The sequence below is a fragment of the Erythrolamprus reginae genome, chromosome 7 (assembly GCF_031021105.1).
Source record: "Erythrolamprus reginae isolate rEryReg1 chromosome 7, rEryReg1.hap1, whole genome shotgun sequence".
NCBI classification, from domain to species: Eukaryota; Metazoa; Chordata; class Lepidosauria; order Squamata; family Dipsadidae; genus Erythrolamprus; species Erythrolamprus reginae.
This window is the reverse complement of record NC_091956.1, coordinates 3,692,769-3,714,759: the sequence shown is the minus strand read 5'-3', so window position 1 is coordinate 3,714,759 and position 21,991 is coordinate 3,692,769. Positions and strand designations below refer to the sequence as shown.

General features: G+C 43.6%; 1 protein-coding gene across 3 annotated transcripts in view; it reads right to left on the bottom strand.

The window, feature by feature from the left end:
• Nucleotides 1-7,191: 7,191 nt before the first annotated feature.
• The window catches only part of LZTS3 (leucine zipper tumor suppressor family member 3), a 38,497-nt gene continuing 23,697 nt past the window's right edge, over nt 7,192-21,991 (bottom strand). For all 3 annotated transcript variants that reach the window (XM_070756859.1, XM_070756860.1, XM_070756861.1), the window contains 3 exons: nt 11,805-12,246; nt 10,363-11,196; nt 7,192-8,032 (listed from right to left, as the gene is read on the bottom strand). In XM_070756859.1, coding sequence (XP_070612960.1) covers nt 7,313-8,032; nt 10,363-11,196; nt 11,805-12,221 — 1,971 coding nt within the window. In that variant the 5' untranslated portion in view covers nt 12,222-12,246 and the 3' untranslated portion in view covers nt 7,192-7,312. The remainder of the gene's footprint in view (nt 8,033-10,362; nt 11,197-11,804; nt 12,247-21,991) is intronic.

Below are 21,991 nucleotides of genomic sequence, written 5' to 3'. Positions count from 1 at the left end.
GGTGAGTGTTAGGAACATAGATTGGGGTCAGAAAAAGACCTCATGGTCCATCTAGTCTGCCCTTATACTATTTCCTGTATTTTATCTTAGGATGGATCTATGTTTAGCCCAGACATGTTTAAATTCAGTGACTGTGGATTTACCAACTATGTCTGCTGGAAGTTTGTTCCAAGCATCTACTACTTTTTCAGTCAAATATTTTCTCATGTTACTTCTAATCTTTCCCCCAACTAACTTCAGAATGTGTCCCCTTGTTCTTGGGTTCACTTTCCTATGAAAAACACTTCCCTCCTGTACCTTATTTAACTCTTTAACCTATTTAAATGTTTTGATCCTGTCCCTCCGTTCCCTTCTGCCCTCCAGACTATACAGATTGAGTTCAAGGAATCTTTCCTGATCAGTTTGATGCTTAAGACCTTCCACCATTTTTGTAGCCCATCTTTGGACCCATTCAATTTTATCGATCTCTTTTTGTAGGTGAGGTCTCCAGTGTGTTGTGGCCCAGCGAAGTTGGTGGCAGACGATGAGGAGGTTGGGAGGAACGTGGGCCAGACCTGGAGTCTGGGGAAGGCTCTGATGGATAGTCTGCATTGGATGCAGAGATAGAGCCAGGGCCATCCAACATTTGTAAATATGTAAATATTGGATTTGTATTTGTTGTACATGTATTGCTTTTCTTGTTGTGAGCCGCTCCGAGTCCTCGGAGAGGGGCGGCATACAAATATTATTATTGTTATTGTTAATAATAATTGTAATTATAATAATAATAATAATAATAATAATAATAATAATAATAATTGCTTCCGCACATGCGCGGAAACAAGAAAAACCACCGAGTGGCCCATACTGGTAAGGAACTTCAGATCGTGCAGAATGCAGCTGCGAGAGCAATCATGGGCTTTCCCAAATATGCCCATGTTACACCAACACTCTGCAGTCTGCATTGGTTGCCGATCAGTTTCCGGTCACAATTCAAAGTGTTGGTTATGACCTATAAAGCCCTTCATGGCACCGGACCAGAATATCTCCGGGACCGCCTACTGCCGCACGAATCCCAGGCGACCTGTTAGGTCCCACAGAGTTGGCCTTCTCCGGGTCCTGTCAACTAAACAATGCCGTTTGGCGGGACCCAGGGGAAGAGCCTTCTCTGTGGTGGCCCCGACCCTCTGGAACCAGCTCCCCCCAGAGATTAGAACTGCCCCCACCCTCCTCGCCTTTCGTAAACTCCTTAAAACCCACCTCTGCCGTCAGGCATGGGAGAACTGAAACGTCTCCTCCCGGGGCCTATAGAGTTTATGTATGGTATGTTTGTGTGTATGTTTGCTTTTAATAATGGGGTTTTTCCAGTGTTTCTCTTAAATTGTTAGATTTGTTATATATTGTTTATTATTGCTGTGAGCCGCCCCGTGTCTACGGAGAGGGGCGGCATTCAAATCAAATCAAATCAAATCAAAAATAAATAAAATAAAATAAATGAAATAAATAAAATAAACAAAATAAATAAAATAATCACTGTAACCTTTTTTTCGAGAGAAGGAGTCTTGTTTCTAAGTGAAGGCTGGGTCAGAACAATGATTTCCCCCCCCAAAAAAAGACTCTTGTAAGAGGCATGACTAAAATAATGTGGAAATTGATGACAGGCTCATTAATTAAATCTGCGGTTTAACAAAAGCCTTAATTGGTCTGTGACACGTTCCCAGAATAAGTGCGACGAAGAGACGATTACTCATCTGTTCTTATTAATGCTGCTTCCTCTTTGTATTTGAATAACCGATTGAAAGAGCTGCCTATAGAAATACGAGGGTCGCCCAGAAAGCAATGCACCCCATTTTTTTTCTCAGCCTACAGAAATGGTACGAATGTGAAACTTTAGATATACGTTGTTTGAATTGTCAAGGAGTGCGTGTGTAAATTTCGCATTTCTTCAGACAGATAGCATAGCGGCAGCAGTGTTTCGAAATGGCATCCGTATGTGATGTACGTTACAAACAGCGTGACGTCCTTGAATTTCTCACTGCGGAGAAAGAAACTGTTGGGAACATTCACAATCGTTTGTGTGAATCTGCAGTCGACAGAAGTACGGTTAGTCGCTGGGCACAGAGGGTGAGGCCATTACAGTGCAGAAATAGTTTTGTGACCAAAACAAGGAGTGGTACCGACAGGGTGTACACGCCCTTGTGTCTCGCTGGAGGAAGGCCATAGAATGGGACGGAGATTACGTGGAAAAATAGAGAGTGTAGAAGAAACTTCATACTTTCTTGCGTGTAGGTTTCATTGCGTTCAGTAAATAATAGTTGAAGAAAAAAAATGTGGTGCATTACTTTCTGGGCAACCCTCATATTTATTATCTGTGAGGCCCAGTTACAATAGTAACCATGAGAGGAATGTCCTGAGGCAATGATAGTGAAACCTTTTTTCCCTCAGGTGCTGAAAGCACGCTGGCCCACACCCTTAATAGAATGCGTCCTGCATACCACGGTCCCCTGTGCATGCGAGCATGACCCTCCTGTGCTGTCCTGCCCCCACACATGGGTACATGACCACCTCCCTCCCCCGCTTTCCCCGGTTGCCGACTTCCAGTAGGCCCGCTTTTCATTCTCCTCAGGCTCCAGAGCAGTATTTGGCCACTCGGTGGTTTTTCTTGTTTCCGCGCATGTGCGGAAGCAAAAAAATCACCCAAAATCTCACACACCTGCGTCCTCTCATGAGATTTTGCGTCCTGCGCATGTACAGAAGCCAAATCTCGCTCTGATGCCATTGGTTTTCAGGCCTAAGGTGGGACTAGAACTCACCATCTCCTGGTGATTGGCTCAGAATCAGCCATTGGCTTTGAGGCCTAAGGCGGGACTAGAACTCACAACCTCCTGGTGATTGGCTCAGAATCAGCCATTGGCTTTGAGGCCTAAGGCGGGACTAGAACTCACAACCTCCTGGTGATTGGCTCAGAATCAGCCATTGGCTTTCAGGCCTAAGGCAGGACTAGAACTCACAACCTCCTGGTGATTGGCTCAGAATCAGCCATTGGCTTTCAGGCCTAAGGTGGGACTAGAACTCACAACCTCCTGGTGATTGGCTCAAAATCAACCATTGGCTTTCAGGCCTAAGGCAGGACTAGAACTCGCTGTCTCCTGGTGATTGGCTCAAAATCAACCATTGGTTTCAGGCCTAAGGCGGGACTAGAGCTCACCATCTCCTGGTGATTGGCTCAAAATCTGCCATTGGCTTTCAGGCCTAAGGCGGGACTAGAACTCGCCGTATGTGTATTCTGGTTTTTATGAATATAAAGGTTGCCATCTCTTTTACTTTTTTAAAGGAAAGGGAAGTTTTCCTCCATTTCCGACCTCCCCTTTTCTTGGAATAAAACTTTTCAGGCCCAGCTGGAGATTAAGACAGATTAAAAACACATATAATGTATGTATATATAGACTGTATATATTTATATATGTTACAAACGTATATACACAATACTTCTATATAGCTTTGTTTACATATACATAAATATATATTTATTTATATTCCTAAATATATATTTATATATATAGATCTATTTATCAAAAAAACACAACAACCAACAAACCACCCAACCTTGGAAGGCAAATGGCTGTTTCCGTCTCTAAAATGCCGACGTTTTGACGAAAACTGTGTCATAGGTTTAATTAAGCAACCGTTTAAAAACTGTCGTCTTCGTTATACAAGAAAAAAAAAAAGACCGTGACTTTCTTTTATTTAAATGCAAACAATCAGAAAGGCAAAGTCGATCAAAAGTTTGAATGCAAAAAAACTAGGTAAGAGAAATTTTTTTAATTTTTTTTTAGCATTTTTAATTCTCTTTTTTTTTATTTTTTCCCCTTTGTTTTTTGAGTAGAACGAACTCTTCACAAAAGGTCGTTTAAATTTTTTTTAAAAAAAAAAATCAACAGTCGTGTATCGAGTTATCTGATAAAGGATGAACGGGTTGGACTCGGGGGACGCCTGACTTTAAAAATTCGCAATAAGAGCAGAGAAACCGGTGGAGGTTTTAAATAAGGATATAAAAGAATATCAAGGCAATTCTTGCTTTTCAAACTACAGGTTGTCCTAGACTTACAATAGTCCAATTAGTAACCAAAGTTGCAGCGGCCCTGGAAAAAAATACAGTGATACCTCGTCTTACAAACGCCTCGTCATACAAACTTTTCAAGATACAAACCCAGGGTTTAAGATTTTTTTGCCTCTTCTTACAAACTATTTTCATCTTACAAACCCACTGCCGCCACTGGAATGTCCCGCCTCTGGACTTCTGTTGCCAGCGAAGCACCTGTTTTTGCGCTGCTGGGATTCCCCTGAGGCTCCCCTCCATGGGAAACCCCACCTCCGGACTTCCGTGTTTTTGTCATGCTGCAGGGGAATCCCAGCAGGGGAATCCCAGCAGCGCAATAACGGGCGCTTTGCTGGCAATGGAAGTCCGGAGGTGGAGTTTCCCAGCGAGGGGAGCCTCAGTGAAATTGCAGCATCGCAAAAACACAGAAGTCCGGAGGTGGGGTTTCAAGGACTTTGGTGTTTTTGCGATGCTGTGATTTCACCGATGCTCCCTTTGCTGGGAAACCCCACCACCGGATTTCCGTTGCCAATGAAGCACTTGTTTTTGCAATGCTGGGATTCCCCTGCAGCATCACAAAAACACAGAAGTCTGGAGGTGGGGTTTCCCATGGAGGGGAGCCTTGGGAAAATCCCAGCAGCACAAAAACGGGCGATTCAGCTGGCAAAAGGGGTGAATTTTGGGCTTGCACGCATTAATCGCTTTTCCATTGATTCCTATGGGAAACATTGTTTCGTCTTACAAACGTTTCACCTTAAGAACCTCGTCCAGGAACAAATTAAGTTTGTAAGATAAGGTATCACTGTAGTGCATTATGACCATTTTTCATTATGACCACAGCAGCATAGTGGTAGTAATTCAAGACTCATGACTGCTGTTTGAGAATCGTAGCATCCTGAGGTCATGTGATCCCAGAAAAGACAACAACTTCTTGTAATCCTGGAGTAACCCAGAATGACTTTGGTACCATACGAATCACAAAAATGGAGAATTTGGTAAGATGTCCTTTTATAATCCACAACTTTTCCTTCTGGACTTTTCTGCTCTTAATGCACATCGTAGTAGTTAAATTATAGACATTTTTCCCCCCGCCCTCTCTTTATACACGTCTTTTTTTGCTTTTAATCATCACATAAACAAATACAGGGAGTATTTACATCCAAGTAACTTGCTTCTGTATAATTTTAGCAGCATTCGTCAGAAAAATTATTCTTTTTGCGTTTCCATCTATCTTCATTTTCTACTTTCCGGCAATTTATTCATCGGTTTGCCTTGGTCTCGGATAGGTAGGTTCTGCGCTCAGTTCAAGAATGGAAATTTAAATCTAAGACAGTGTGTTTATTTGTTTGTTTGTGTGTGTGTGTTTCTTTGTTTTCTCTTACCAGGCAAAAAAGTGCCTTTTTTATGTGAAAAAAAAAAATCTGATGTCTTTCCAAAGGCAAGACAAGTCACAGTTTATGAAAAGACCTGACGGGATCTTTTGAGTCACTCAACACAAAAAAAAAAGAAAAGAAAAAAAGGAGAGGAAAGGAAACGTAAAGAGAGAAGAAGAGAGGAGAGAGGAAGAAGAGAGGAGGAAGGAAAAGGAAGTGAGGAGAGCGGAAGAGGAAGAAGAGAGGAGGAAGAGGAATGAAAAAAGGAAGGGAAGAAAAGAAGATAGAAGAGGAGGAGGAGAGGAAAGAGAAGAGGAGAAGGGAAAATTAAGAGGAGAGAGGAAGAAGAGAGGAAGAGGAAGGGGAGAGGAGAGGAGGAAGGAAAGAGAAGTGAGGAGAGAGGGAGAGGAAGAAGAGAGGAGGAAGAGGAATGAAGAAGGGAAGGGAAGAAGATAGAAGAGAAGAAGAAGAGGAAAGAGAAGAGGAGAAGGGAAAATTAAGAGAAGAGAGGAAGAAAAGAGAAGAGAGAGGAGAGGAGAAGAGAAAAGGAGAGAACGGAGAAGGGAGAAGGGAGGAGAGGAGAGGAGAAGGAAGGAGAGGAGAGGAGAAGAGAAGAGAAACCTTAGTTGACCAAATACACAGGAGAACTTAACATCTTGGGAACAAGAGATGGTGGTTTTGCAAGGGATTGTAGGTTAAAAATCATTTTTCTGTGGGATAAAGAAAGAAACCTACTTCCTGCCCCATAACGCTAAAAATCTGAGCGTAGCCTTTTCCGTTTTTCCAAACTTCCTGTTTGCCCGTTGGGCTGTTTTTCGCACGTCGGAGACGTCAGGGAAAATCTGAGTGTGGAAAACAGCCCAATGGAGAATTTGCACATGCGTAGCGTAGCATGAGTGCGGGGAGGGGGAGTTGCGTGCTGGCACATGTGCGCGCTAGCAGGCAACTCCCATTTTGGGCACGCTAGAAGGAAAAGGTTCACCATCGCTGCGTCAACCGGGCCTCCGTTAGGCCAAAATCTGCAGCATCTCAGTAGTTGAATCCTACAATTTCTCTTCGTTTTATCCTCTCTTCTCCTTGCTCATCCCATCCTCCTCCTTCCATAGCTCCATTTTCGCTACTGGAATGCCGTCCCTCCCCCCATCCAGGTAGGAACCCAATACAGTGGTACCTCTACCTAAGAACGCCTCTACTTACAAACCTTTCTAGATAAGAACTGGGTGTTCATGATTTTTTTTGCCTCTTCTCAAGAACCATTTTCCACTTACAAACCCGAGCCTCCGAAACTGTAACTGGAAAAGGCATAGAGAAGCCTCTGTGGTGCCACTCTATTAATCTCCTGGGAGGAAACAGGGCCGGAAAAGGCAGGGAGAAGCCTCAGTGGCGCCTCTCTAGGAATTTCCTGTGAGGAAACAGGGCCGGAAAAGGCGGGGAGAAGCCTCCGTGGGGCCCCTCTAGGAATCTCCTGGGAGGAAACAGGGCCTCCACCCTCCCTGTGGTTTCCCCAATTGCACGCATTATTTGCTTTTACATTGATTCCTATGGGAAAAATTGCTTCTTCTTACAAACTTTTCTACTTAAGAACCTGGTCATGGAACGAATTAAGTTCGTAAGTAGAGGTACCCCTATGCTGATCCCTGGAAAATAAAAGCTACCCCAGTGGCGTTCTCCCCACCTACCCACCCACCCCGGACCCCCAACCCCATAAAAGTAATCTGTAGAGCACCAAAGTATATCTGAGGGGCCAAGTGCAAAAAATTATACGCTGCTGGTTAAGTCACATATTCTACTTGGGAAGAACTCCAGCTGGGTTACAGGCACCATAATAAGGAACTGTATTCAAAATGCCTTGGTCCTTTCGTTAGATTTCTGTGGATTCTATCCTTTCCAGTCTGGATGGAGTCCACGTTTTCTTCTCATCCGGGTGGGAGAAACCGACGGACTTGTTGGCCATCTCGTTCACCTTGTGCTCCAGGAGTTGGTTCTTCTGGTACATCTCCACGTAGTTCAACTGCAGCTGCTTCTGGTACTTGATGACTTTCTCCTTCTCCTCCTGCCACGTACAGCGCTCCTCCTCGAAGTCCGAAACCTGTTGTTCCCGCAGCTGGCGCTCCGCTTTCAACTCCGCCTGCAGCCTCTCCACTTCCCTCTTCAAGGCATTGAGGTTCTCCTCGCTCTGCCGTTTCATCTTGGCCTCGTCGCTCTCGCAGGCCAAGGGGTCCCTTGCCAGCTTCTCGGGAAGGTCCGGAGGGACGTGGTTGGGGTGTCCCCCTGCCAGGTGAGCCAAGGTCTGCTTCAGGTTGGAGGCTTCCAGCTCGCACTGGCCGAGTTTCTCCCTCAGCATCTGGACCTCGGCCATCTTGAGCTGCAGTTCGTTCTCGCAGAAGTCCAGGCTGACGCTTTTGGTGCCGTAGGAGTCCTTCAGGGTCAGGATCTGTTCGTCTTTCTCCCGCAGGAAGCTCTTGCCTTCTTTGAGTTGGGTGCGCAGTCCGACGATCTCGTTCAGCTTTTGGGACACGTCGGCCTGGGAATCCTTCAGCTGTTGCTTCAGCAGGGAGATCTCGCCTGCCTTTTGGCACACCTGGAAGAGAGAGACGGTCTCATCATAAGAACATAAGAACCTAAGAAGAGCCATGCTGAATCAGGCCAAAGCCCATCGAGTCCAGCATTCTGTGTCTCACAGTGGCCCAGCAATTGTCCATGTGGATCTTGAGCAGAAGGAGAAGGCAAGACCCTCCCTTTCCCTTGACCCCCCCGGTGCCCTTCATGGCACCAGACCAGAATATCTCCGGGACCGCCTTCTGCTGCACGAATCCCAGCGACCAGTTAGGTCCCACAGAGTTGGCCTTCTCCGGGTCCCGTCAACTAAACAATGTCGTTTGGCGGGACCCAGGGGAAGAGCCTTCTCTGTGGCGGCCCTGACCCTTTGGAACCAACTCCCCCCAGATATCAGAGTTGCCCCCACTCTCCTATCCTTTCGTAAGCTCCTTAAAACCCACCTGTCGTCAGGCATGGGGGAATTGATACTTTCCCTCCCCCTAGGCTTATAAAATTTATGCATGGTATGTCAGTATGTATGATTGGTTTCTAAATTGGGGTTTTAAATTAACTTAAATATTAGATTTGTTTACATTGTATTATTATTGCTGTGAGCCGCCCCGAGTCTGCGGAGAGGGGCGGCATACAAATCTGATTAATAAATAATAAATTAATAAAACATAGTATTCAAGGGAACCTTGCCTGCTTCAACCAACATAGAGGCAGCACATGGACATCCATTTCAATAACCACCGATACACTCGGCATCCATGAATCTGTCTAATCCTGCCTTGAAGCTCTCCAGGCTGACAGCTGTCACGACTTCTTCTGGAAGTGAATTCCATCAACCTGGGACCCTCTGGGTGAAGAAATATTTCCCTTGATTTGTCCTCACTTTACCTGTGAGCTTTAGGGAGGGCCCCCTCGTCTTATATTGTGTGATAGAGAAAATAATTTTTCTCTATCCACCTTTTCTATCCCATGCGTGATTTTATACACTTCGATCAAGTCACCCCTTAAACGCCGTCTTGCAAGGCTGAAGAGACCAAGGCATTGCAACCTGGTTTCATCAGGGAGGGGCTCCATTTCCTTGATCATACCTGTTATGTTATATAATACCTGTTGCCCTTCTTTGCACCTCAAAACCCACCTATTTCGCCAGGAATGGGTAACTGAGTTACCCCTGGCTATGCTAAGGCTCTGGTAGATTTGTGTATGATTTGACTGAGTTGTATGGTTTTAATAATGGGTTTTTATGTGCTTTTTAACATATTGGATTTGTGATATTGTATTTTGTTGGAAGCCGCTCCGAGTCCTCGGAGAGGGGCAGCATACAAATATTATTATTATTATTATTATTATTATTATTATTATTATTATTATTATTATTAGATGAAACAATCGATCACATACTCAGCTGCTGCAAAAAGATCGCACAGACTGACTACAAGCATAGACATGATGCTGTGGCACAGATGATCCACTGGAACTTGTGCCGGAACTACCATTTACCAGTGGCAAAGAACTGGTGGGATCATAAGCCCGAAAAAGTGGTCGAAAATGAGCAAGCAAAACTACTGCGGAACTTCTGACTTCAGACTGACCGAATTCTGAAGCATAACACACCAGACATCTTGATTGTGGAGAAAAAGAAAGTATGGATCATCGACATCGCAATCCCAGGAGACAGCAGAATTGAGGAGAAGCAGCTAGAGAAATTAGTGAAATACGAAGATCTAAAAATCGAGCTGCAACGACTCTGGCATAAGCCAGTGAAAGTGGTCTCAGTGGTACGTGGCACGCTGGGCGCAGGGCCAAAGGATCTCAGTGGACATTTGAAAACCATCGGAATTGACAAAATCTCCATCTGTCAATTGCAAAAGGCCGCTTTCCTGGGATCGGCAAACATAATTCGCCGCTACATCACGCACTCCTAGGTGCTTGGGAAGCGCCCGACTGGTGATAAAATACAAAATCCAGCATAGTGATCTCGTTTGCTGTGTTGTACTGACATAATAATAATAATAATAATAATAATAATAATAATAATAATAATAATAATAATAATACAGTAATAGTAATAATAATAATAATAATAATAATAATATAATAATAATAATAATAATTTATTAAACTTGTATGGTACCCCTCTCCGGAGACTCGGATATAACTGGGATTGTTATCACTAAACGAACTGTCTTAAGTCGAGGACCCCCACCCCCCACGAAGCTTCGTGGCTATATCCCTATGGATGGTTGATGCTCACCAGTGTTTGCACCATGTGCGGCCTCTGTAACCTCTGCTGTGTTGTACTGAAATAATAATAATAATAATAATAATAATAATAATAATAATAATATGGTTGACTCTCACCTCCCATTTGGTCTCTTCAATCTTGGGAAGGAACTCGGCCTGTTCTTTTTTGAAGGCCATAAATTTCTTCTCCAGCTCCTCTCGCTGTTGAAGCAGCTGAGCAACGTCATCTTGGAGCTTCTTCTTCTCCTGCTGGACCTTAAAGATCTGGAGCTGGAGAGCTTGTTGGGCCCGCTGGGCTTTCTTGGAGACCTGCTGGAGCTTGTTGGCGTAGTTCTGCCGCAGCTCGTCCATCTCCCGCTCCCAAATTTTCTGTTTCTCCTCGAAGACTTGATAAATGGCCGTCTCGCTCTTGTCGAGGTTCCGCCTCATCTGGAGGACTTCCTGTTCCTTCTCCCACAGGCGGTTCTCCAAGTCTTGGATGATGTCGTCCGTGGACGGCGAGTGGAAAGGCATCGTTTCGTTGAGATGGTTGAGTCGGCTGAAGGAAGAAGTACTCTTCGTGGAAGACCGGCCGCTGTCTGAGGTAGATATCCCGTTGTATCCCACAACGTTCTTCTCGCAGTAGGTGGTCCCGATGCGGTTGATGTGACTAGTGGACGCGCTCATGGGACCCACGTGCTGGCTGTAGCCCGTGCTGTACGTGGGCAAGCTGGTTAAAGAGTTGCGGCCGGAATCGGAGAGACCAACTCCAGGGTTGGTAGTCCTGTTAAGGCTGGCCTTCTCCAAGCCGCTTTTGACCGGGGCAGGACTATTGCTGTGCGTGTGGTTTAAAGTCTTTCGGTTCTCGGTGGTGACGCCGTTGCTCTGTGGCGGACAAAGGTTTTGCATGGAATGGAAGTTTTTAGGAACAACTGGTTTAAAGGCTGAAGGTCTAACTAAAGGCTCAGTATTCTGGAAGGGAAAAGAAGAAGAAGACAGCAAATAAAACAATTTAATGCATCTATCTTCCATCCATCCATCCATCCATCCATCCATCCATCCATCCATCCATCCATCATACCTGTCTGTCTATCTTATCTATTGTATCTATCCTCTATCTGTTTATCATATCTATCTATCCATCCATCCATCCATCCATCCCTATCTATCTATCTATCTATCTATCTATCTATCTATCTATCTATCTATCTATCTATCTAATATCTATTTATCTATTTCTATCTGTCTCTCTATTTCTCTCTCTCTCTCTATCATGTATCATATATCTATCTCTCTATCTCTATCTAATATCTATTAATCTATCAATCTCTATATCATCTACCAGATCCCAGAATTCCTCAGCAAGCATGAGGGAACTGTGGCCCTTTTATGACTTGTGGACTTCAACTCCCAGAATTCCACAGCCCTCTCAGGAATTCTGGGAGTTAAAGTGCACAAGTCCTTAAAGGGGCCACAGTTCCCCACCCCTATTAGGTTCTCTGTTGACTGGCACCATTTTGAGGGCTGGACTAGAAGACCTCCGAGGTCCCTCCCAAATTCACCTGAAGAGCGACACCCACCTGGTCCAGTTTCCCAGAGACTGGCAATATCTTTGGTGGTTTATTGGCTTCTCTGTACTGGGCCAACGGCGGAGGCAAGTTCTTCTCATTGTTGGCCGCCACATTCCCACAAGCATCGCTCTTTCCCTTCTCGCACTTGCGCAAGTCCCCGTTGATGTAGATGGAACCGGAGACCTTCTCCTCCCCAGAGTGACGCGTGGAGAGGGAGTAGCTACTCCGCGTCCCGTCCAGCTGCTGGTTGGTGTTTTGAGGCCTGGTGACCACCAAGTTCTTCACGGCAAAGTCTTTCTCGTGAGCAACGCTGCCCACACTGCTCTGCGAGGTGGAGTCGGCGCTTCTTGGGTGGAAGGCATGGAAGCTCTCCTGGCTGTGGTAGCTGGCATCACTCAGGACGGAAAGGGTCTCTAATTTGGCCATAGCGAAAGGTGGACGTCAGTGGCTCCTGGAAGAAAGAGAAGAACACAGCCCTGTAGTAGACATAGAAACATAGAAGACTGATGGTAGAAAAAGACCTCATGGTCCATCTATTTATTTATTTATTTATTTATTTTATTTATTATTTAGATTTGTATGCCGCCCCTCTCCGCAGGCTCCATCTAGTCTGCCCTTAGACTATTTCCTGTATTTTATCTTACAATGGATATATGTTTATCCCAGGCATGTTTAAATTCAGTTACTGTGGATTTATCTACCACGTCTGCTGGAAATTTGTTCCAAGGATCTACTACTCTTTCAGTGAAATAATATTTCCTCATGTTGCTTTTGATCTTTCCCCCAACTAACTTCAGACTGTGTCCCCTTGTTCTTGTGTTCACTTTCCTATTAAAAACACTTCCCTCCTGAACCTTATTTAACCCTTTAACATATTTAAATGTTTCGATCCTGTCCCCCCTTTTCCTTCTGTCCTCCAGACTCTACAGATTGAGTTCATGAAGTCTTTCCTGATACATTTTATGCTTAAGACCTTCCACCATTCTTGTAGCCCGTGTTTGGACCCGTTCAATTTTGTCAATATCTTTTTGTAGGTGAGGTCTTCAGAACTGAACACAGTATTATTCCAAATAGCGTCTCACCAGTGCTCTATATAGCGGGATCACAATCTCCCTCTTCCTGCTTGTTATACCTCTAGCTATGCAGCCAAGCATCCTACTTGCTTTTCCTACTGCCCGACCACACTGCTCACCCATTTTGAGGCTGTCAGAAATCACGACCCCTAAATCCTTTTCTTCTGAAGTATTTGCTAACACAGAACTGCCAATGCAATACTCAGATTGAGGATTCCTTTTCCCCAAGTGCATTATTTTACATTTGGAAACATTAAACTGCATTGGCACAAAGAATCAGAACACCAAATACAAGCTGAAAAAACAAGGCCTTACAGACAACCCACACTGCGTAAAAGACCTTGCAATACATTAATCCCTCGCTACTTTGCGGTTCATCTTTTGCGGATTCGCTACTTCATGGGTTTTCAAAGGTGGCTTAAATCCATTAAATCCATTAAAAAATTTTAAATCCATTAAAAATTCATAAAATTCTTCTACAGTCCTACTGTACTCTATTAAAGAAACTGGTAGGACATCACATGTAGTTCCCGCTGAGAAACATTGTAGAATGACTGTTTAATGCAAAGGGTTTTAAAAGTCCAAATTTATTTATTTATTTATTAGATTTGTATGCCGTAAACTCGGGGCGGCTAACAACAATAATAAAAACAGCATGTAACAAATCTAATATTTAAAATAACTAAAAAACCCTTATTAAAAACCAAACAAGCACACCCACAAACATACCATGTATAAATTGTATAGGCCTAGGGGGAAAAGATATCTCAGTTCCCCCATGCCTGATGGCAGAGGTGGGTTTTAAGGAGCTTAATAAAGGCGAGGAGGGCGGGGGCAATTCTGATCTCTGGGGGGAGCTGGTTGCAGAGGGCCGGGGCCGTCACAGAGAAGGCTTTTCCCCTGGGTCCCGCCAATCGACATTGTTTTGTGGACGGGACCCGGAGAAGGCCAACTCTGTGGGACCTAAATGGTCGCTGGGATTCGTGCAGCAGAAGGCGGTCCCGGAGATATTCTGGTCCGATGCCATGAAGGGCTTTATAGGTCATAACCAACACTTTGACATATTGAATTGTGACCGGAAACTGAGTTGTCGAAGCGTGGAACTCATTACCGGACTCCGTAGTGTCATCCCCAAACCCCCAACACTTTATCCTTAGATTATCTAGGGTTGACCTATCCAGACTCCTAAGAGGTCAGTAAGGGGCGAATACAAGTGCACTAGAGTGCCTTCCGTCCCCTGTCCTATTGCTCTCCTATATCTCCTATACCTTTCTTCTATTCCTATATCTCTCCTTCTATTCTTTCATTGATATGTTCTATTCCTATACCTTCTTTTCTATTCTTTCCTAGATATATTTTACGATGAGTATCTCCTCTATAACCTTCATCATGTATTTTACTATGTGTATATAGATATATACCCACTAAAACCCTCATTGTGTATTGGACAAAATAAATAAATAAATAAACTTTTATGGACGCTTTAAACAAACGGACAGCAGTCACACCTGGCGATTTGGAGAGGTGTGACTTCTCCCACTTTCTAAAGAGCGAGAGAACAGCCTGGAAGGGAGACAATTCAAGGAGCTGACAAAGATGCAAAGATCAGGAAAAAACAAACCCCCACCTTTTGGAGTGTCTTGCCTCTCGTTTAGCTGTGAAAATCCCAGGGAATTGGGTCACAGCAAAAATATATTAAAAAATACCATTCAGGCAGCATTTTTTTTTAAAAAAAATTAATAATAATAATTTATTAGATTTGTATGCCGCCCCTCTCCGAAGACTCAAACGACTCACAACACAGTACATTACAAATCTAATATTAAATTTTTTAAAGTCAATTAAAAAACATTAATATAACACAATCCAGTGTTTCCCAACCTTGGCAACTTGAAGCTATCTGGACTTCAACTCCCAGAATTCCCCAGCCGGCATTATGTAAACCGCTACAGGGTCCTTCCTACTTCAGCTTCAACCACAACAACACACGAGCACACAACAGATACAAACTCAAAGTACAGTAAACCGCTCCAAACTCGACTGCAGGAAATACGGCTTTAGTAACCGAGTAGTTGATGCATGGAACTCACTACCGGACTCTGTAGTGTCATCTCCTGACCTCCAAAACTTTACCCCTGGACTCTCCACTGTTGACCCCTCCCGATTCCTAAGAGGTCAGTAAGGGGCGTGCATAAGTGCACCAGCGTGCCTTCCATCCTTACATTTCTCTCTTATTTTATTTATTTATTTATTTTATTCATTCATTCATTTGTCCAATACACAAATACATAGGAAGAAAAATAGACATGTGGTAATATATATAAGGGTAAAAGTGAACTTAGAGGAGAGGATATATGAAAGGAAGAGATTATATAAGATAGGTGAAAGAAAGGAAAGACAATTGGACAGGGGACGAAAGGCACACCAGTGCACTTATGTACGCCCCTTACTGGCCTCTTAGGAACCTGGAGAGGTCAATCGTGGACAGTCTAAGGGAGAAATGTTGGGGGTTAGGGGTTAACACAATTGAGTCCGGTAATGAGTTCCACGCTTCGATAACTCGATTGTTGAAATCATATTTTTTACAGTCAAGTTTGGAGCGGTTCGTATTAAGTTTGAATCTGCTGCGTGCTCTTGTGTTGTTGCGGTTGAAGCTCTTACTGGTATCATGTATATAGACATTGTTATATCTTTGTATACTACGATACATATTTGACAAAACAAATAAAATAAATTAAAATAAATAAAACCTGAGCTCTGATTTCCTTCTCGGTGTCCAACCTGGACGTAACGGATGGCTGTTTTTTCCGCCCCTAAATCCAATGCAATTTGCAAAAGCAAATCTTTTGCAAATAATAAAAAGTAATAAAAGTTTTTTTATTACTCCTTTGATCCGGAATGCTTTCGTTTTCTTTGGCTGAACCTGGGGAGGATTTACTCCACAAAACTCCACTGAACCAACGGTCAATATTTAACCAGCCCCTCCCTACTCTCCAAAGGCATTGGGTTTCCAAATATCCATTAAGAGATGTTTTTTTAAAAAGAAATAAAATAAAGACAAAAAGTGCTTTTCTTTTTATTGATGCTAATCTCAGCAGCTGTTTCCGCGGGGAGGGAAGTTGGAGAGTTATTTGCTCTGCTAATTCTAGCTTCACCCCATCTTAAACACGATCTAAGTATGGCCCACAAGATCATATGCTGCAACGTCCTGCCTGTCGGCGACTACTTCGGCTTCAACCGCAACAGCACAAGAGCACACAACAGATTTAAACTTAATATTAACCGCTCCAAACTTGACTGTAAAAAATATGGCTTCAGTAACCGAGTTGTCGAAGCGTGGAACTCATTACCGGACTCGATAGTGTCATCCCCAAACCCCCAACACTTTACCCTTGGATTATCCACGGTTGACCTATCCAGATTCCTAAGAGGTCAGTAAGGGGTGAGTACAAGTGCCCTAGAGTGCACTTGGAGGCTTTGCAGGCCCAAAATGAGCTCCCATCCATCACAATCCTATACCAGCTTCTGGTGGCAAGCAGTTCCACCGGCTAATTGTCCTCACTGTTAGGAAGTGTCTCTTTAATTCCAGGTTGCTTTTCTCCTGGATTAGTTTCCACCCGTTGTTTCTTCCTTCTGATGCTTTGCAGAATAGGTGGAGCCTTTTTTGGGGTAGCCCCTCAAATACAGAAATACTGCTATCAATGTGTCCCCCCCTGGGCCTTCTTTTCTCTAAACTGGCCAAACCTAACCGTTGCAACCATTGCAATACAAGTAATAATAATAATAATAATAATAATAATAATAATAATAATAATAATAATAACAACAACAACAACAACAACAACAACAACAACAACAACAACAACAATTTATTAGATTTGTATGCCGCCCCTCTTCGGAGACTCGGAGAATGGTACTATGGAATTGGGTGGTTGCATGAGAGGGAAAGATACTAGCCACACCAAATTCTTTCCAGAGATTCAAGGTCATCTTTTGTTAAGCACCAGCCGGAAGTACAGGGGAGGATCCTGGACGCTGAGAGAACCGGAGTGGTCCACGAAATGAACTTGTGGGTGTGGAGATGAGGGTGGAGAACTGTAGGGAAAGTTAGTAACAGGTTGACTACATTTCGTATCCAACATGGTTCTGTTAATAAATTGGGACTTGGAATTGAGGCCAAGATTTCGACTCTGGTTTATTTTTCAGATGAGATGCTGACACCTTTATATGTTTTTTTAAATTTATCTTATTTACACCTTATTTATACTCCACTCCAACCCAAGGCCTGATTTGAATAATTGTGAAGAAGTTGAATGGGTCCTCAGAATTGCAAATTTTTATTTCTTTTTAAATGCACCATTGAGTTTGGGAAGCTCCAAAACCCGCCATTAGCAGAGGAAGAAAAGGAGAGGAAAGAAAGGAGAGTTGTTTGTGCCGATAATGAGATAATTGTAGGGTTTTCTTGTCTGGAAAACAATATTGCAGTTTACTGGCTTGTATCGCCCCTGGGGGGAAAGCCACAGGAACACAAAGGACAATTAAGACTGACACTGATTGAAACCAACAACTATGCAATAGTTAACAATGACAGAAAACCAGAACACTTGTCCTTGTCCTCAGTTTCCCCTATCCTTACATCCATGTTCAATTCGAACATGTAAGTCCTGGGAAAATATATATATATATACAGTATATATATCCTGAGATCAGAACCTGCCTATGTTGAGAGCCTATTATTCTGCCTTTATAATAGTAATAACAACAACAACAGGGTTGGAAGGGACCTTGGAGGTCTTCTAGTCCAACCCCCCTTATCCAACATCTTCTTAAAAACTTTAGGGTTGAACTGTTCACAATTTCTGGAGGCAAGCTGTTCCACTGGTTAATTGTAATTGTAATTGTAATTGTAGTAATAATAATAATAATAATAACAACAACAACAACAACAATAATAAATTAATAAAAATAAAATAAAAACAATCTGAAGTTAGTTGGGGGAAAGATCAGAAGCAACGTGAGAAAATATTATTTCACTGAAAGAGTAGTAGATCCTTGGAACAAACTTCCAGCAGACGTGGTTGGTAAATCCACAGTCACTGAATTTAAACATGCCTGAGATAAACATAGATCCATTGTAAGATAAAATACAGGAAATGGTATAAGGGCAGGCTAGATGGACCATGAGGTCTTTTTCTGCCGTCAGTCTTCTATGTCTCTATGTTTCTGTAAAATAAGATAAAATAAAATAAAATAAAATAAATTAAATTAAAAATAATTTTTATAATAATAAAAGTTGGATGGGACCTTGGAGGTCTTCTAGTCTAACCCCTTGGGCAGAAGACCCTACACTACTTCAGACAGATGGTTATCCAACATCTGCTTAAAAATCTCCAGTGCTGGAGCATTCACAACTTCCAGAGGCAAGCTGTTCCGCTGATCAACCGTTCTGACTGTCAGGAATTTTCTCCTTAGTTCTAAGTTGCTTCTCTCCTTATTTAGTTTCCACCCATTGCTTCTTGTTCTACCCTCAAGTGCTTTGGAGAATAAGTTGACTTCTTCTTTGGGGCAACCCCTGAGATATATCCGAGTCTGCAGAGAGGGGCGGCATACAAATCTAATAAATAAATAAATAATAAATAAATAAATATATTGATAGACTGCTATCATTTCTCCCCTGGTCCTTCTTTTCATTAAACTAGCCATGCCCAGTTCCTGCAACCGTTCTTCATATGTTTTAGCCTGTTAATGCCTGGAACTTACTACCTGACTCTGTAGTTTCTTCACCAAACCTCCAAGCCTTGACCCTTACACTATCCACTGTTGACCTCTCCTGATTCCTAAGAGGGGATTCACCAGTGTGCCTTCCGTTCCCTGCCCTAATGTTTCCCTCTTATTGGTACCCATATCATGTATATAAACAGTATTGTATCTATGAATACTACCGATATGTACTTATTTATTAGTGTTTTAGTTGTTATTATTATTAGTGCTAATTCTTGTTGTTGCAAGAAGTGTGAAAAAACGTAGAGAAAGATTAAGATCAGGTTGTCCTGGAAAGGTCTGAGAAAACTAAAAAGGGGGAAACCGAGTCGAGCAACAATTCCCACAGATTGAGTAAGGTGAGAGAAAATGACGTTAGAAGAAGAATGAATAGAAGAAACTCATCAAATTTGCAGATGACATGAAACTGGCAGGAACCACCGATACCCTAGAACAGTGATTTTCAACCTTTTTTGAGCCGCGGCACATTTTTTACATTTACGAAACCCTGGGGCACATTGAGCAGGGGGGGGGGGGGGGCCCTAAAAAAAGTTTGGACAAAAAAAAATTCTCTCTCTCTCTTCTTCCCTTTCGCTCTATTTCTCTGTCCCTCCCTCTTTCTCTCCCTTCCTCTTTCTTTCTCTCTCTCTCCATCCCTCTTTCTTTCTCTTCCTTCCTCTTTTTTGCTCTCTTCCTCTCACTCTCCCTACCTCCCTCTATGACTTTCTCTCTCCTTCCCTCCCTCTCTTTCTCTCTCTCTCTTGCTTTCTTTTTCTTGTTCTTTCTCTCTCTCTTGTTCTCTTTCTCTCTCGCTCACTCTTTCTTTCTTGCTTGCTTTCTCTCTCTGTCTCTTGCTTTCTTGCTCTCTCTCTTGCTTTCTTTCTCTCTCTGAGCTTCGCGGCACACCTGGCCATGTCTCGCGGCACACTGGTTGAAAAACACTGCCCTAGAAGGCAAGCTCAGGATCTCAAAGGATTATTGACCGGCTTGAAACGATGGATCTTACCCAATAAAGTGAAACTGAACGTGGAGAAAAGCAAGGTTTTTACACCAGGGGGAAAAAAACCCCAAAGGTACAAAGGCAGATTTGGTGAAATCTGGCATGTGGCTCTTTCAATCCCTCTGATGCAGCTCCCTGTGGGTTAAAATAGGCGTCACAACTGCCAATGTGCGACACCCATTGTGTGTGCAATTTATTAAGCTTCCCGATCCCCAGTAAGGCCAACTATCCATAAATCCAAGAAAAGAAAAAATACAGAAGAAAACAGAACTTTTAATTAGAAACATAGAAGATTGACAGCAAAAAAAGACCTCCTGGTCCATCTTGTCTGCCCTTATACTATGTCCTGTATTTTATCTTAGGATGGATCTATGTTTATCCTAGGCATGTTTAAGTAACATAGAAAAATAGAAACATAGAAGATTGACGGCAGAAAAAGACCTCCTGGTTCATCTCGTCTGCCCTTATACTATGTCCTGTATTTTATCTTCGGATGGATCTATGTTTATCCCAGGCATGTTTAAGTCCAGTTCCTGTGGATTGACCAACCACGTCTGCTGGAAGTTTGTTCCAAGCATCTACAACTCTTTCAGTAACATAGAAAAATAGAAACATAGAAGATTGACGGAAGAAAAAAAACCTCGTGGTCTTCCATGGTGGAAGGTCTTAAGCATAAAACCTATCAGGAAAGACTTCATGAACTCAATCTGTATAGTCTGGAGGACAGAAGGAAAAGGGGGGACATGATCGAAACATTTAAATATGTGAAAGGGTTAAATAAGGTTCAGGAGGGAAGTGTTTTTAATAGGAAAGTGAACCCAAGAACAAGGGAGCACAGTCTGAGGTTAGTTAGTTAGTTAGTTAGTTAGTCAGTCAGTCCGTCCGTTCGTTCGTTCGTCCGTTCGTTCGTCCGTTCATTTATTGGATTTGTATGCCGCCCCTCTCCGCAGACTCGGGGCGGCTAACAACAATGATAAATGTTGGGGGAAAGATCAGTTGGGGGAAAGATCAGAAGCAACGTGAGAAAATATTATTTGACTGAAAGAGTAGTAGAGGCTTGGAACAAACTTCCAGCAGACGTGGTTGGTAAATCCACAGGAACTGAATGTAAACATGCCTGGGATAAACATAGATCCATCCTAAGATAAAATACAGGAAACAGTATAAGGGCAGACTAGATGGACCAGGAGGTCAATCTTCTATGTTTCTAACCAATGATGGAATCTGGATTCATTTAACAACCAGACGAATTCACTTAACAACTGGGGGGGGGGGCTAAGGTTGTAAAATCGAGAGTGTCGCACTGAACAGCTGCCTTGCCCGGCAACCGAAATTCCGATCTCAGTTGAGGTCGTAAATCAAGGACTCCTGTACCGAATTGGGGGGGAATGCCCAGGTCACAGTAGAAAGCCCTCGGTATTTGTGTCTTTGTCTTTATTTCACGGTGTTCCTGGTTTCTTCCGGTTTAAACCGAAGCAGGAACAAAAGCCGAGAATGGCCCAGCGCCAAAAAAAAAAGGGGGGGGGGGATATTTCGGCATCAAAGCCATCGTTCTTTGATCGCTTCCTGGCAGAAAAAACCGGGCTCGGCTCCAGCTGGTTTTGCAAAGCGTCGGGTGTCACAGGAGGATAAAGGGAGCATTGTCTCACCTTTGATGTCGCCCCCACAAAACGAATAATCTTAAGGGGGAAAAAAATTACAGGTTCACAGAGAGGCCCCACAGAGGCTTCTCCCTGCCTTTTCCAGCCCTGTTTCCTCCCAGGAGATTCCTAGAGAGGCCCCACAGAGGCTTCTCCCTGCCTTTTCCAGCCCTGTTTCCTCCCAGGAGATTCCTAGAGAGGCCCCACGGAGGCTTCTCCCTGCTATTTCTGGCCATGTTTCCTCCCAGAAGATTCCTAGAGAGGCCCCACAGAGGCTTCTCCCTGCCTTTTCCAGCCCTGTTTCCTCCCAGGAGATTCCTAGAGAGGCCACATGGGACCTTCTCCCTGCCTTTTCCGGCCCTGTTTCCTCCCAGGAGATTCCTAGAGAGGCCCCACGGAGGCTTCTCCCTGCTATTTCTGCCCATGTTTCCTCCCAGAAGATTCCTAGAGAGGCCCCACAGAGGCTTCTCCCTGCTTTTTCCGGCCATGTTTCCTCCCAGAAGATTCCTAGAGAGGCCCCACGGAGGCTTCTCCCTGCTTTTTCTGGCCATGTTTCCTCCCAGAAGATTCCTAGAGAGGCCCCACAGAGGCTTCTCCCTGCTTTTTCCGGCCATGTTTCCTCCCAGAAGATTCCTAGAGAGGCCCCACGAAGGCTTCTCCCTGCTTTTTCTGGCCATGTTTCCTCCCAGAAGATTCCTAGAGAGGTCCCACAGAGGCTTCTCC